Source organism: Spermophilus citellus (assembly GCF_964194105.1).
Source record: "Spermophilus citellus genome assembly, chromosome: 3".
NCBI lineage: Eukaryota > Metazoa > Chordata > Mammalia > Rodentia > Sciuridae > Spermophilus > Spermophilus citellus.
The window spans coordinates 74,789,326-74,806,072 of NC_138184.1; the positions used below are offsets into that span (position 1 = coordinate 74,789,326).

The 16,747-nt window shown below is 48.2% G+C and overlaps 1 protein-coding gene across 7 annotated transcripts in view; it reads left to right on the forward strand.

Annotated features, from left to right (window-relative positions):
- The window catches only part of CABIN1 (calcineurin binding protein 1), a 138,863-nt gene that overhangs the window by 95,730 nt on the left and 26,386 nt on the right, over positions 1 to 16,747 (forward strand). For all 7 annotated transcript variants that reach the window (XM_081288485.1, XM_081288490.1, XM_081288489.1 and 4 more), the window contains one exon: positions 605 to 718. In XM_081288485.1, coding sequence (XP_081144611.1) covers positions 605 to 718 — 114 coding nt within the window. The remainder of the gene's footprint in view (positions 1 to 604; positions 719 to 16,747) is intronic.

The window sequence follows — 16,747 nt, forward strand, 5'->3', positions numbered from 1 at the left end:
AGAACATAGAGGGAAGGATGCTGGCTAGGAAGCTGGTGAGAAAGGATTCCTCTCTAGGCTAGTAAAAAGGCCCCAGAGAAAGTTTGAGGAAGCCAGATCCATGCCCATCCTCTCTCCCTGCCCCCACCTTCACCAGAGGCACCATTGCCCAGGGATCTTGGGCCTGAGCACTATTGCCAGCCCTTTGAGTCTAAGGCAGCTTTATCTCTGGCTGTGAGTAGGGGTTTCAGATAAACAAGTCAGAGCTGCTTTTTGGGGTAGTAGGAGGGTCCCCCCAGTAGCAAATGGGTACTGGGTCCACGTGCAGGTTTTCAGGGTTGGTTAAAGGGAGAAGTCCCTCTGTGCCCATTTTGAGCAATCTGAGGCCACACTTCTCCTCTCAGTCAGCTCTACTAGATAAGAAATCAGTTCTGGAAATACATTCCATAGCTCAGTGGTCAAAGCCCATGGCCAGAACTGCCTGGAGCTGTGGGATCGATGTCTGCAGAACTGCTGCTCATCTCAGTTTGCTAGTGTAGCCAGGAAGGAGCGGACTGCCTGCCTTCCCCGTGGGCGCCCTGAACAGCCCACACACTCCTTTCCAACCTACTTCTTGTTTCCCCAGAACCTCCAATGGGCCCGAGATGTGTTGCTAGGCAGCAGTATCCCGTGGCAACAACTGCAGCACATGCCGGCACAGGGGCTCTTCTGTGAGAGGAACAAGACCAATTTCTTCAATGTGAGTACTTTGCCTTGTTGATTTCTGAGGCTTCTTGCTGCCACTGCTTTTTATTGAAGGCACACAAATCAACCCCCTGGGCGGGCATTCCCAGGGCTACAGATTTGCAGCACCTTCAGAGGACAAGCAGGGTGGCGCAGGTGAGAGTGCACCAGACTCAGGCATGGGGCTGATTGCTGAGCGACTTTTGGCAAATCACTGTCCCTTCTGTGCCCTGGTTTGCTGTCTGCAGTGAGAGCAGAATGGGTGACCCTGGTGTGTTCTCTGGAGTCCCAGGTGTTCTGGAATAAGGCGGGCAGTGGTGAGAAGGGCTTTAGGTCACAGCCCTGCTCCCTCTGGAGCAGTTCCACCTCCCACTTTGTGGTCTTGGGCACCAAGAGATTCTGACTACAGGTGACTCTACTGCTTAGAAAATAAGTTTGCCCAATGCTGGGCCTTCAGTACCCTTTTAGCCTTGCCATTCCATGTGGAGTGGAAACCCACTCCTTAGGCAAGAATGGCCCACTGCCCAGGCCTGTCTGCCTCCCATCCCAAAAGCCCACATCTGTCTTCCTTGATACCCTGCCAAGCCAAACCCTTCCTCTTTGTTCTGCCTTTCACAGACAACTGGCCCCTCACTCCTCTACCTCCAACTCCACATTCATCCTCCACCACCCTTCCTAGCATGGCCAGATCCCAGCTGAGTGGCTTTGATAAGCCACACAGTCCCTCTCACCTTTGTTTCTTATGTATTTTTCCCTGGTTTTCCAATATTCATAGAGAAACTGAAAAATGGAGTCAGCCTGAATTGGAGCTAAGAAGGCAGTTCTCAGAGGATATGACAGAAGTTGGTTCTCAGGTCCCATCTGGCTAGGTCTCAGACTGACCTTCTGAGTCTGGTTGGTACTCCAGAACCTGGGAGTCCTATATCTGTGCACCTCTTTCTTTTGATATTATATACAAATAGTAGCTGTCTTTGGTAATCAAGCAACATGGTACAAAGGAATTTGCCATGAAAAAGAAGCATGCTCTCACCCACATGCCCAGGCCATAGCCATACCCCACAGGAGCTACTGTTCTTTGTCCCATGTGTGTCCTTCCAGAGGTCATCTGCCTTTTGTAAGCTAGTTTGCATTTTAAAGAAGTAAAAGTACATATTTGTGCCCTCCTTCTGTTTTTTCATTGAAGAGCATCTCTTGGAGAGTGTTTAGCACCTGCTCATTCTATTCATTGATTGAGATGCTGAGAATCAAACTCAGGGCCTAAGCAAATTCTTTTCCACTGAGCTATATGCCTAGCCTGCTCAGTCTTTTTAATAACTGCACAGGACTCCTAAAATATGAATGCCCTATAGTTTATCTGCCTATTCCCTATTGATGGGCATTTACATTATTTTCAATCTTTTGTTTCTATAATGTTTTAATATACACCTAATTTGACATTTGTGGGAGCCCATTTATAGGATAAATACTGAAATCAAATTCCTAGGACAAAGAGTATGATACCTTTCAAGTAGATAACCACTCTCCAAAGAACTGGCCCACTTTCCCTTTAGACTCACGTTTTCAGACCTCATCAATTCTATATTACTGACTTGGAAATATTTGCTCTTAAGTAGATGGAAATGCTATCTATCATGTTTCATGTATTATGAGTGAGATTGACGATGATGATATCATATTAAGTTTTAACTTCTGTTTAGTTCTACTCATGTTCATTTGTCTTTTGGATTATTGGTTCTTTTTTAATTGAAAGTGTGCCCATTTGGTAACATTTTTCTGCAGTTGATAGACCAAGCAAGTTTTTTAATTACCATGAGCTCTTGGGTTTACTTACCTTTTAAAGTGGGTTTCCATTACCTTGCCTCTCCTTGAAGAGTAATTGTAGGAACCAAGTTAAATGATGGGGTGGTATTCCTAATCCAGAATCTGGCACATGGTAGGTACTCAAGAAAATGGTTTCCTTTCCTCCTCTACTATTGGTGCTTTGCCCTTAAAGACAGTGCAGAAATATTGGAAGGAGAGGCCCAGTCTTCATGCCTGCCTCATGGCTGATTGCTGAGCGACTTCTGGCAAATCACTGTCCCTTCTGTGCCCTGGTTTGCTGTCTGCAGTGAGAGCAGAATGGGTGACCCTGGTGTGTTCTCTGGAGTCCCAGGTGTTCTGGAATAAGGCGGGCAGTGGTGAGAAGGGCTTTAGGTCTAATGCTGAAGTTAAGGAAACTGGTACCTCAGGTACTGGGTCAAATGGAGCACATCTGAGCTGGGGCCCGGTGCTCCAGGCCCCATTCCCACTAGGCTTACTCCTGGCAAGTTCCCTCATAGTTTCTGAGAACTTCTAGAAAATGAGTCCTACAGAAACACATTCAGAGGTTGTATCAGCCAGAAGCCTCTGTAGAAAGCTGGACTGGTGTTTTGAGTGGTTTTTCCCTCTTCTGGGTCAGCTGCTTGTTCTTCCAGCAACCTGCTGTTTTTACTCTCCCTCAGCATCCCTCCCAGCCCCATCTGCTTTTTTAGCCTGGTGCCCAGCATGGCAGGAAGTGCTGGGCAGACCTTGAGCAGTCAGCACACAATTCTGTATAACGTCTTTTACTAGGTGTGAGGAAACTGTTTACTAACATGTTGATGGAGGAATATATAGGACAGCCCTCAGACACTACTGGGACAAAAACATGTCTCTTGAAAGATAGAGCTCTGGAATCCCATCTCACAGTGGTCCTTTATTTCCTGTGTCTGAGGACATCCTTCAAGGCTCAGTAATTGTCTTTGGACCCACTAAGATTTCCCCAGTCCACTTCTAAAAGCTCAAGGCCAGCTGTAGGTCAGGATGAGCTAGCTAGCCCACCTTCCCTCCAGTGTGCAATGGGGTTTACTGCTTTGTTCTAGGGAAGGCAAAAGTGAGGTAGTGGGGACCAGCTGAGATTTTCTCCTTAAAAGGAGGTAGGTAGAGGTTGAGGGGCAGGGTTACCACATGCCTTGGCCTGCCATTCTTCCAGGCCCACTGACCTGGACCATTCATGCTTCCCAGCCTCAGTGTCATTCACCCAACTATTTAGGCAGCCCCCTCATCTATCCCAACAGAAGGTGGGAAACCTTCCTATTATATTTTTAGTGACAATTTTTGAAAATTGTGTTGAGTCACATAGCACCATGTTGTCACTACAGACAGATACATAGAGGAGCTACATCCCCTTGTTTGCCTACCTCAGGCACTGTGCCCTTCTTAGAGGTGCTTCAGTGAGAGCACAACTGTTCTGTTTCTGAAAACATGTATGTGTGCATATGTGAATATGTCATAATGTGTATTCTTCAGCAGCTTGCTCTTTTCACTGACGTGAAATCTTGGGTTTCCATGTGAGAAGTTCAGGCCATTTTGTTCTTAGCAATTGCTGCCCTCTCCTTGGGTGGGCACATGGATAGGCCCTGTATTTGCTCTCACAGCATCCTAGGGCATGTATTCTTGTGTTGCTGCCATGTTGTGTGAGTCTCCTGGTCTGGTCGAGCCTGACCCAGAGAAGGTGCTTATGGAGAATTTCTGGATAGATTTCAACTCGTTTCCCTTGATAGATGGCTTCCAAGCACATTGTCTGGTCTATTTAGTGCTGAATACAGTAGATGACAGGGAGATCTTTGGCCCCTGCCACAAGACACAGAAGGCTTATGATAGAGCCCCTCAGGGCCTTTCTGCAGGGCCTCTGTTGGATATTATAGGCCATGTGGGAGGTCAGGGTGCTGCTTAGCTAGGAAGTAGGCAGGAAAGAAGGGTCAGGATTATTTGTACTTTTGGTGTTTAGCTTTTTGAGGTCTTTTTATATACCCTAGAGATTAGTGCTCTATCTGATATGTGAGGGGTAAAAATTTGCTCAAAGATGTAGGCTTTCTATTCAACTCACAGATTGTTTCTTTTGCTGAGAAGAAAATTTTAGTTTGAATCCATCCCATTTATTGATTGATTTTAATTATTGCGCTATAGGAGTCTTATTAAGGAAGTTGGGGCCTAATCCCACATGATGAAGATTAGGGCCTACTTTTTCATTTTTAGACTCAAGGTTTCTGGTTTAATTCCTAGGTTCTTGATCCACTTTGAGTTGAGTTTTGTGCATGGTGAGAGATAGGGGTTTAATTTCATTTTGTTGCATATGGATTTCCAGAAGGGCCAGGATTAGAGGCATCCTTGTGAAGCTCCTCAGGCTGTACCCTCCCTTAGGTAAGTGACTGAGCCTTCTTGGGAAAGAATGGATGCTAAGGGACATGGGTGAATGGGACCTTAGGTTCTAACATTCCAGACAAGAAACGTTCCACCCCCAGCCCTTGCACGTGGGACCTGCCCTACTGTTGTCTGGTCCCCTGCAGTGGCAGACATGGTGTGCATTAAGCCCAGTGGTGTGGGTTGGACCTGTGGATGAGTGAGGGAGGAATAAACTTTGTGCATATTCATTCCCACTGTTTTGTACACTGACTGAACCAGCATCCTTAGAGAAAGAACAGCTCCCCACCTAGCCTTTTCCTGCCACCTGATCTCTGCTGTGGAAAATCCTGCTTGTGGGTATTCAAGCTAAGGCAGGAGCATGCCAAAGCTCCTGGGCTGAGGCTCCTACACCACAATAAGCTGACATCCCCAGCAAAGGCCCCCTTTTCACCAGTCCTCTCTTACCAGCAGAATAGTCTAGTCTGTGCCAAAACAGAGCCAGAATTATTGGATATTGTTGGTTAGGGCCACCCAGGACACTATTGCCCAACCTTTCAAAGCCTCAGGAAGGGCTGGCAAAAAGCACTGGCCATGTGATTCAAAAATCTTAAGCCAGTTGTACAGAAAAGGAAGTCCAGGAAAGACACAGAGGCCTGGGGTGGGAGGCAGTGAGACTGAAATTGCACCTGTAGGCATAGGATAGTCCCTCTCCTTTATCAGTCAAGTCCAAAGGGGCTACAGAGAATAGAACCAGGGGTTTATCCTTCCCTGGGCAGAGGAGGCCAGAAAAGCACATGCCAAGTTGGATGGCACGTGTTTCTGGGTGACTGTCCATTCCAATGAAGTTAAAATCTTGTTTCTGGGTCCCTAGAAACTTCTTGGGCTTCCTGTGCAAGCAGTGCACCCTGGGAAGGCAAGCCTGTGAGGGCTGGGGCCAAGCTGCTTTGTCCAGAGTGAACCCCTTTCCCTATCTTGTAGTTGATTCAGAAATAATCTCCCATAGTAACCAAGCCAGAGATGGCTCTCCCTTCTTCCCCAAAATGTTTGTTCATTTTAGCAGGCAGGGCTTTTTCTTATTTCAGTTCAATTTCCAGTCTCTGTGAAAGAAGCAAAGGGAGCTGCAGGCCAGATTGGCACTGCTTCCTACTTCTGAGACTGTGTGGGGTGGGCAGTACCCATGTCCTGAACTTAAGAGAGCAGAGGGAAGATGCTGGCTTCTGTGACTACCCCGTATGTGGTGCTTCCTCCATAGCCACCAGCAGTCTCTGGGAGCTAGAGTCACCAAAAAGCGCACACAAACAGATTTTGGTCACATATACACTCAGCTCTAGGATACTGCATCCCTTCCTTGGCCTTACACAAGGCCTAGGACTGCCCCTGACAGGTAGATGAAAGTCCTCAGCATATTGCACAATTCATTTCTAGGACTGGAGGTCATCTCACATGGAGCCTCAGGGATTTTCCATGAATCCCAGTGGACTTCCACTGATCCCAGAGTCTAGTGCTGATGCTGGAAGGTGTGGGATTGAAGCAGGGGCTGGTAGAGACTCTGATTCATGCATGGTTAGGGCATCCTGAGGCTCAAGGCCTACCCTGGTTTTAGTGGAGCTGCACAAGATGCAGACATAGCTGTTTTGCCATCACATAGGCCGTTTTCTGCTTGGCCAGGCCATCAATTGGTGCCTATGGATACAGGTCATGTTCCCTCTTTCTTGGCCATGGCTGCATAGCACTCCACTGTTTGACCATCCCACAGATTGTTTACCTGCCCTCTTTTGAATACATAGGTATTCTCTACTGGTACAAACACACCGTTTCCTTACATCTTCTTCCTCCCCTATTCTAGCATCTCTGTGAACAAATGCCTGGAAGTACAGACCAGGACATAGACCCTCTATTTCCAGTGCTTCCACAAATCACCAGATGGTTCTATAGTACTGGGTTAGTTTCCCTCTTTCCAGCATTCCCTCTTCCACCCCCAGCCCTCAATCACCGATGACTTTCATTTTGGCCCATATGTGGAGTATGGTGAGGAACTTGGGTGGTTTCAGTCTGTGCTTCCCAGGTGACTTGGCCTGAGGCCAGTCCACTTTCTTTGACTAGGCTCTGAAGTTTTCTCTCCTGGCAGCTCCCACACAGGCTCAGCTGGTTCTATTTGTCCTGAGTCTATGCCACTTAAATTGATGGGAAATATGGTCATCATGAGCTATCTTTGTATCTATTTTTTTTAACAAAAGTTTATTCTTAAATTTAAAACAGACTCCAAGACAGCATTTCATTCTAGCTATAGGTGGCAAGATGTTATAGCAGGGACCCTGATATTTAAATAGCAATGGAATCAATGGTCACCATCATCTTAGTATCAAAGAACAACCTTACTTTTTGCCAGATGTCTTAATTCCACTCATGGCCAGGGTCCTTTCCTGTGGCTTTTAATTTTAGCTCCTCAAATTTATTCTGTTCCTCTTTATGTTCCTGCTTGAAAGCGCATCTTCCTTATCCATGTCCTTGTCCTGCTTCTTGGCCTATTTCAGGGGCTGCTTCTTGCCATCTTCATGGCCCTACTTGGCGTCTGCCACCCCTATCCCATCTTTGATTCTTTTAAGTGTGTGTGCTCTGTGTAGTCCCTAGCCCTGTATCATAAGTATACACTAAGGGCTTTGATGCAGTCTTGGGAAGGAAGGGCCACTCCCCCACTGGTGGAGCAGCCACCTGGAGGGTTGACCACTTGCCAGAGCTAGAGGGAAGGAGAAAAGGTCTTCATGGCCCCCAGGACTCCATTCTTTTCAACAAGAATCACTCACATCCATTCTATTTTAAATGCTACCAGTTGGCTCTTGTGGCCTTGGGAGAATCCCTACTTCTTCCCACCTGGCGAGTACATGCCAGGTACAGTGGGCCCACTTTTCAGGCCAGGCTTCAGCTAGTGCCATTCCCCTTCAGAAAGAGCCAGCAGTCCAGATGGAGACCAGTAGAGCCAGGCAGAACACAGCCTATGGACCCCACCCGACCTGGGGACTTCATCTAAAACAGCATTGCTATTGTCTTCACAATGCCTCCTCCAGCTCAGGTAGGACATACCTAGTGACTATGAATCCCTCTCACCCCCAAGAGAATTACCTGGGGTGAATAACTGGAAAGTAGCAGCCTTAGAACAAAGGGATAACAGGCATATCAGTGTATCTTAGTTCATGTACCCAGGAATTCAGCTGTGGCCGGTATCCAGGGCCTTCACCTCCTGTTGCAGGGCCAGATCCCTCATTGCCTCCCCCATCACCTTAGGCCAGACTTGCTTCTTCCCTGCCTCTATCCCTCCTACCATGCCTAGTGGGCCTATGGACCACTCTGTCCCCAGACACCAGCCCCAAGTTCAGAGCTTGTTGTGGGTAGATATCAGTAAAGGCCAAGTCGCAAACTAGGGATAAGAGGTATTAGTCTCTATCTAATCCCTAAGACCTACCATCACCCCAGGCAGCCAGCAGGGGTAAACAAGCCCCAAAAGCTTCAGTATGAGGACTTTCTGCCCACCCTCTCGATCAGGACTAAGAAACATCAGGATAGGAAGAGCCTGAGTTATAATAGCCCCATGCCTTCCCTCATTCAGGCCTATATCACCTTCTCCCCACTCAGGACCAGCTGTGACTGGTTCTACTTATATCACTACTTGTCCCTGTGCCCATGCTTCAAGAAGTGCATTAACCCACTGAACACCTGCTATGGATCAGGTCCTGGGCCCACTATATTATCAACAAGGCTCAGATCTGCAGGCCAACCCTCAAGATTGGAAGGTCCCATCACCAGTCTGTGCTAGAGGATGGGCATCAACCTCAGTGTCTAGCACTGAAGCCCATGCATGGAGACCAGTAGCCCCACCCAAAGGAGAAAAGCAGGAGTCTGCTGGTACCTTCATGTCATTGGCCCAGCTACCCTAGGCAGGAGTGTTACCCATTGGCTGAATGGGGAGGATCGGGTGGCAGTGAACAGAAGGACATGGGCATTTAGCCTTTCCCTAGGAGATGAGGTTGGGATTCCAAGCCAATGAGGGGGATGTAATATGTAGACTAAGGTGTTTAATAGATCTGATTTTGGGAGTGGAACAGCACTATAGGCTAACTTGGGCACCAGGTCTATTTGGGGTTGTGCCACCTCTCTATGGTAGCCACCTCACCCAGGCCCATTTCAGGGCTGGGGCTCCTGAGGCCAGGAGCAGAAACAGTAGAGGCCCCATTTGCTACTGCACCAGAACATCTTTGCCTGATCCAGCCTGGTCTTATTAGGGGACTATCAGGGAAGGGCAGCTATTGTAGGACCAATCTCATTGGAGGGTTTATTTGGGGGTGCATCCTTTGGTCTCCCATAACATATCTGGGAGGTTTAGGTACTATTATTGTCCCCACTGTAGAGACATAGAAATTTTTACCAGTAGTCTCCAAAGGCTGTGATAAAAGCCCTTTTCTATCCTCTGCCCATTTTGAGGCCCTGTTGCAGTTCATTCCAAAGCTTGCATATCTTCTTAGTGTTGTCAGAAGGGTGTTGCTGAGTATGTTTCTGCAGCAGCAATTGCTAGTGGTCATGGCACAATGACCCAGGGCCCTGCAGAGTACTGGTGCTATTGTACCCCCTTGAAAGTATAGAAGCTGAGGAAATGCCACAAGATCACACAGCTAGCAAATGGCCATTCTGGGATTCTAGTCTGTTTGACTTCAAGTCCTACACCCTTCTTAGCTGCTGTGTCATTGGGAATTCAGAGGCAACCTCCCAGCTCTCTTTTCTGTTTGTGTTGCCTGCTGTGGGTATGTGATAGGGAAGGACAGCAAGAATGGCAAATTGTATCTTTGTCCCACTTTCCCCCTCCTCCTTTCAATAATAGTCTCTTGTCCCTCCCTTGCTTTGAACAGGGCTGATGGGGCTACGCTGCCCCCAGTTTGTAGATACCATAAGTCTTCTCCACACTCCAGCCTCCCTTGCATGGCATCCTGTTGACCATCCTGACCACAGGCCTTTGGCCTCCCTCAGTGCCTTCCTCAGGCCTGTTCAGACCTGCTTGTGGAAGCCATTCTTCAATTTATGTTCCCCACAGGATCTCTGCACCTAGCTTCCTCAAGTTCACCCCCAGTCTTGCCCCAGGTTGGCAGCCTCCTTGCCCAAGAATAGCTTCTTCTCATGTCAGGCCCTGCCTGAGCCCCCAACAGGAATCACATTTTACATATGCTTTTTGAGGCCCCCAGGACTTCCCCCCGCCCCTTTTTGGTATCTGGAATTGAAATCAAAGGCACTCAGCCACTGAGCCACATCCCCAGCCCTGTTTTGTATTTTATTTAGAGACAGGGTCTCGCTGAGTTGCTTAGCGCCTCGCTTTTGCTGAGGCTGGCTTTGAACTTGTGATCAAGTTCAGGTGTGTGCCACTGTGCCTGGCTAGGCCACCAGACTTGACTAAGCACTCAGTCCTCCTGGAATTCAGATGCCTTCACCTAAAGATGAGCAGACAGTGTGAAAAAGACATGAAGTCAGTGTTGGGGATGTGCCTGTGAAGGATAGAACAAGGCCCAGCTTCCAAACAAAGGAACGGTGTTCACGATAACGTGAGGCACAGGTGGGTACACACCAGTAAGGGTCTTGAAGAGTTACAGGGTGTACACATGGGTGGTTGGGTAGATGCTGCCATGAGTGTAGATTGCCAGGAGCACTGTTGACACACCCATCCTCAGGTCTTGTACTCGCCATAGCTCATTAAATCTTCACAGCCTTCCTGCCTTACAGATGAAAGAATCTGAGGTTAGTGCCTGAGGTTCAGATATTCTGAACCAAATCAGTGGCAGTAGGAATGGTGGCCAGTGAACAGCTCCAGAGATGGGCAAGAAGGACCTTGAACACCCATGAACTGACAGGATAAGGGACAGGGCAGTAATGACAGGGAGTATAAAAAGAAGTGGGCCCAGGAGCCTAGTAGGCCCTGGGTCTGAGTGCAAGGATGTTCCTGTCCTCCAGTGGACAGCATACCAGGATGCCCACACCAGGATGCTACTAAGAGGTAAGCAATGTCCTCAATGCTGCATGAGACTGTGTTGGGAGGATGCTGCTTATTGTCCCAGAGTACCCTCATTTCCTAAAGTTCCAACATCATTTGTTTCTCAAAATAATGATCTGGGATTGGTTATGGCTTTTTCTCTTCGTCCACAGTCACCAATGGCTGTGGAAATACCATCCCTGGCTGGTCAGGAATCCTGTGGGGCTTTTGCTCCTAGGGCCCACCCTTGGTGGCTCTGATTCTGAAAGGTCACCTAGATTCACTGAGCTGACTCTTCATCATGAAGATGACCCAAGGTATACAGCAGAGCCATTACTGCTGTGGGGTCAAAGGAAGCCCAATCACATCACAGTGGTAATCAGAGGACAAAAAAACAAGCAGGGGAAAAGTTTAAATTGAGGAAATGCGAGCTTCTTGGCTGTAATAGGAATTGCTGCAATAGCACTATTTTTAGCATTGCTGAGATGATCCATGGGCCAATTGTACAAGCAGAATAAACAAAAGAAACACTTCAAGTTCTCCAGGGGAAAAAAAGGTCCCGTTTTTAGGAATCTTAGAGTTAGCACACTGAGCTTATCCCCCACCCTTCCTTTCTTCCTATGTCCTTAACTCTGTAGACTGAGTAAAACTTAACGGCTTTGGGCTTTCTCAGCCCCAGGTCCAGCCTGGAGCAGGTGTCAAAGGCCTCCTTGTCATCCCTGCCTTTGTATCCAGGGAGGGGGCAAGCCCCAGAGGCATCAGATGGAAGAGTGCTTCCCCTGAGAAATTTCCATGACTCTTTGCCTGAGGGCCAGCAAAAGGAAACACAGTAGGGTTGCAGGGACAAGGAGCGGGCAAAGCCATGGACACAGGATGCCCAGGCCCCTGCCTTAATAGGATACAGCACCACTTAGAAGTCTTGCCAAGCCAGACTGCCTGTGTTCATGGCTATGATTTATGAAAGAAAAAGAGAAAGAGAGAGAGAGAAAGAATGGAAGAAAGAAAGAAACCAAATGTTAGACTGTCATCCCCTGGTGTACATTCTTTTCTGGAAACACTTTTCACCTCTAGATTCAGAATTGTGGTGAGGTCAAGATGTTTGGTCAGAGGGAATCCATCTCTTTCATGGTCTCATCACCAAGTCCTTAGGATAGCCCTGAAAAGGGAGTTCAGGGTCCCCTATAGATGAGGCAGCCATGACTTGCTAAGGTCACACAGCCTGTGAGTGGCAGAGCCTGGACTAGAGCCCAGGATTGGAGACCCATATCCTGTGGTCTAGCTTCCATGCCAGAGTTTTTGTGCAGCCTCTCTGGAGCATTATTATTTTCCCCCCAGAAGAACTGCAATGTTTGTGTATACATCCAGTTCTGACCTCAGCTCTGGTTCCCTCTGCCCCCAGCTGCTCCACTCTGTATGTTCACTCAAGAGCTCACTGTTTAACATTCCTGAAGAGAAGAATATTTTTCAGTATAGACTTTTTTTTTACCACTGTAAGTTATTTTTTAGAGGTTTGCTCTTCCTGCCATGTCTTTCTGAAGCATGGATGATGGGCTGAGCTTGGGAAAAGCCTTACATCCTACATGCTTTGTTCTCCCAAGAAACTGCTCTAGGCCTAGGCCTACTGCCTAACAGGGCAGCACCTAGCTGCAGATGGCAGCAGGGAAGATAACACTTCTGGGCTAAGTTGTAGTGCCCTCAGCAAGGCTGGAAAATGGAGCAAGATAGGCAGCCCTCTCAGACTCAGGGTGGCGTGGGAAAAGGCAGAGAGGTTGGGGGAGATCTATGGCCACTAAGGGGTCAGAGACAGAAAGCTCTTATCTCTAAGCTAGGAAGAAGAGGGGGTTACTGCAAGAATGTTTCCTTTTAGCCAGGCATGGTGACACATGCCTGTAATCCCAGTGACTTGAGAGACTCAGGAGGATCACAAGTTTGAGGCTAGCACTGGCAATTTATTGAGACCCTGTCTTAAAATAGAAATTTAAAAGGGCTGGGGATGTAGCTCAGTGATAGAGCACCCCTTGTGTGATTTAAATTCCCAGTATCACAAAGGAAAAAAAAAACAACAACAACACTTCGTTGAGAGGGGACAAGAAAGAGATAGCAGTGCCAGCCTTTGCTTTGTTCATTTAGTCCCCAGGTCAACATTGGCTTGCCTAGCATGTGTGAGGCACTGGGTTCAATCCTCAGCACCACAGAAAATAAATAAATAAATAAGTGCTATTGTGTCCTTATGATAGATTCTTGTGGCAGCAAAGTCTAGTATGGCTCATATCTTTCTAGGGACTCTGGCTAGCCCTCAAGCCCCAGGGTTAAAGAGCACATTCTGGCCTGAGGGCTCCCATCCTTTACTATGCATGTCACTAGGGTTGCCCTGAGTGGGGTTCTTGAGCCAGGAGCCTCTGTGAGTGTGGCCAGGGCTTGTGGAAGGCAGGAAGGACCCAGAAACAGAACATTTGGGCCAAGTCCAACATAATCCTCAGATCTTCACAGTGTGCCCACTCTTGGGGAAGAATGCCACTCTGCCCTTGGTTTAGTTCTGTTGTTGACTTTCTGGTCCTGGCCCCTTTGACCTCAGTTTCTCCATCTCCAAAGGTGGACCAGTTGAATGAGGTCAGTGGTTTTCCAGCCCTTTTTCCAAAAGAAACCTTTCTCACAAACCCAATGGAAAACAGATGAGAGGGTAACTGCTCCAGCAGAGACAGGAAGAGCCAGACCCCACCCTCTCAGGCCACATTCCCACTGGCCCAGGCTCCTGATCAGGAAAGATGTAAGCCAGAGCTGTGGGCTTCCTCTCTTCCTTGCCTCCAGAGTCCCAGCCAGCACCTACTCTTCCTGCTGTCCTTAGCTCAGTAGCCAGGTCTCCTTTGTAGAAAGGCTTCAGTCTAAAAAGTTAATCTCTATCACCATTTCTTCTCCCCCCACCCCCACCCCGCTTTTCCTATTTGGAAAGTTTGACCATGTTGCTTGTTGCTTCTGATAAACTTGAGTTTGAAATACTGAAGCCCTTTCCTGGTTACCATGGTAATGGGCTGGGCCCACAAGTGCCTGGGGGCCAGGCACTGCCCAGGAGCAAGCCAAGGAGTCCCTTACACATGGGGCCTCTGTGCTTCTGTAGTGTGTATCCTGTGCTGTCTCTGATCTTGGGTGGAACACCCCAGTCACCTCCAGGCTCTTCTCCACATCTGGTTCCACCCCATACCACTGGGTGGCTTTGAGAAAGCTAATCAGTGTTTATAAGGCTCAACTCCTTCATGGAAAGGATCACATGAAAATGCTCAGCAAAAATACATTACTGCTGTGGACCATAGCACCTGCTTGGGACACCGTACACAGCAACAGTGACCATTGTGTTTAGGGGACATGGGGTAGGGAAAGGACTAGGTGGTTAAAGGAATACAGGTGATAGGGCTTACTGGAGTCAGTGAAGAAGGTAAGATGGTTTGGGGCCAATTGGGGAGGCTCCCTGAAAGCATTGCAGAAATTCACTTGATTAAAAAACAGTTTTGGATGGATGTGGTGGTGCACTCCTGTAATCCCAGCAATTCTGGAGGCTGAGACAAAAAGTTCACAAATTCAAGGCCAGCCTCAGCAACTTAACAAGACCCTAAGCAACTTAGTGAAACCCTGTCTCAAAATTGTTTTTAAAACAATTTTGGTGGTGCCACTGGGGATGTAGCTCAGTGGTAAAATACCCCTAGGTTCAGTCCCCGGTATCAAAAAATAAAAAGTTTTGAAATGCTGATTGTTAATATATGTATAAGTTAGCTCAGAGCAGGTAGCCTTATGGAAGTTCCCCATGGAATATTCCTGTGGATTCAGCTTGTTACTGGCCGGACACAGATTCTGTAGTCTCCCAAATACCACCCTCTCAATTCACAGAAACACGTTCAACAAGCCCAAGCAAATGAGGGTCCCGTCTGGACTGCTCGGGAGACAACCCAGCATCTGGGTCAATAGGAGCATCCATCAGTAGTGAGCTACCATCAGCTTAGCTCCAAGCTTTATTTCCAGGGAGGGATCTACTTAGCCATACTCAGAGTAGGAATGGAGAGCCTTGACTGCAGGCTACACCTGAGCTCAGGGCCAGGGCCAGGGCCTGGTGGAGAGTGAACCTGGCCCTGCCTCAGGGGAATGGGGTACCCTATGAGGTAATGTGCCTTTGACAGAAAGGTTGGCCTCCAGTGGCTATAGTAGATGAGAAGTCCCTCTCCTGGGAGACAGGAGATACCCATGCTCAGGCATAGCCATAGAGGGAGTACTCCAATTGGCTGGGATCCCACTTCACTCAGCTTCATTCCCTGAGGTCAATGTGAGCACCACTCCCAACTCTCAGCCTAGGCATCTAGGTATACTATTCTGTGGATCTCATAGTATTATGGGCCTAGGAGAGGGGTTTTCTGCCAATCCACAGCAAGGGTGGTTCAGAACACTCCTGAAAGCTTATACTAACTTTGCAATTGACCAGATTGTCAGACAGACAGGGGAGAAGGCATTCTCAAGGATCCAACACCGCCTGTAACTGTCATAGTACTCTCACACGAAGCCCCAGGAGGCTCTAGCATGGACTTGGGCACTTCCCCCTGTGGAGAGACAAGGAGGGTGATCCTCATCTTGTGAGGAACCTTCCTGCCCTTGGCCTAAGTATTCTTACCTGTCATCTAGAGATGATATGCCTGCGTTGGGGCTCTGGAGAAGTCTGTAAACCAGGGCTCAGAGTGCAGGACACTATGTGGTAGAGTACTACGTCCAAAGAGGCCAGAGTCTACAAAGCATTCTCCCAAAGATGCCTCCTCAGAGGTTTTGCTTAATGAGAGCCTAGCATAGAATCCCTGAGCTCCCCTCAATCACCCTAGGCCTCCCTCTTGCTGTGACAGCCAGATACTGGAACCTTGGGCTGCCCAAATCCCTACCCCTGGGTGTATTTATCGGTAAATCTCAGTGTATTCATCTGTACTGGCAGATGTGGGGGTGCTGTCAGGCTCCTTCACCACTGTGCATGTGAGAATGTGCCTATGGACCTACTCCCAGACTGTATGGGAGAGCACACATGCTCCGGAGAGCTGAGTGCTACTGGTGGTGGGCCTGAAAGTGCAAGGACTGAACGCTTGACACTGATAACAGCTTCTCTCTGGCCTGGGGATGATGAGCACGTATTGTCAGCTTCCTTCAGTCTGACTTGATCTTACAGGAAGTAGATAAGGTATGAAGTGAGGTCATGAGCTTGCAAGGTGCAAGCATTACTTTGGCACCTGGTTTTCATGCCTGTTCCAGTAACTGGGGACAACTGAGAGGAATGACCCAACTGGAGCTGTCCAGACCTGGGTAATGGATCTCAACCATCCTAGACACTTCTTGCTATGTAACTGCATGAAGCACTCAGACTCTCTGAACATGTTCACATGTGTGTTATGTCTATCAATGTGGATGGTGAGAGGCTTTAGTGGTGTGACTGACATGTGGATTCAGAACTCTTTAATATCCAACTGGGATATTAAAGAAGCCCCTTGTCCTTCTCTATAGCCTAGGAGTGGCTTGTGCCAGGTATGTCTCCCTGCAAATAAGTGACTTCTAGGAGCCCAGGCATGCATCTTTCATGTCCCCAGTAGCAAGCACATTGCCTGACAAAGAAATTATCCTCCATTGGCAAAAAGTACTGCATTTTTCAGGCTGAAGGGACAGGTTGGACCCAGGCTGATTTGGACAGGAGGCACCTGGAAAGGACTTGTGGTAAGCTTAGAAATGCTGGTGGGCAGGAACCAGGCTAAGAGTAGGAGACTAGCCAGCTCAAAGAGGGGATATCACTGGGCCAGGTGGATTCAAGGCCCTTGGTGATCTAGGGAGGGAAGAGGGAGCTCC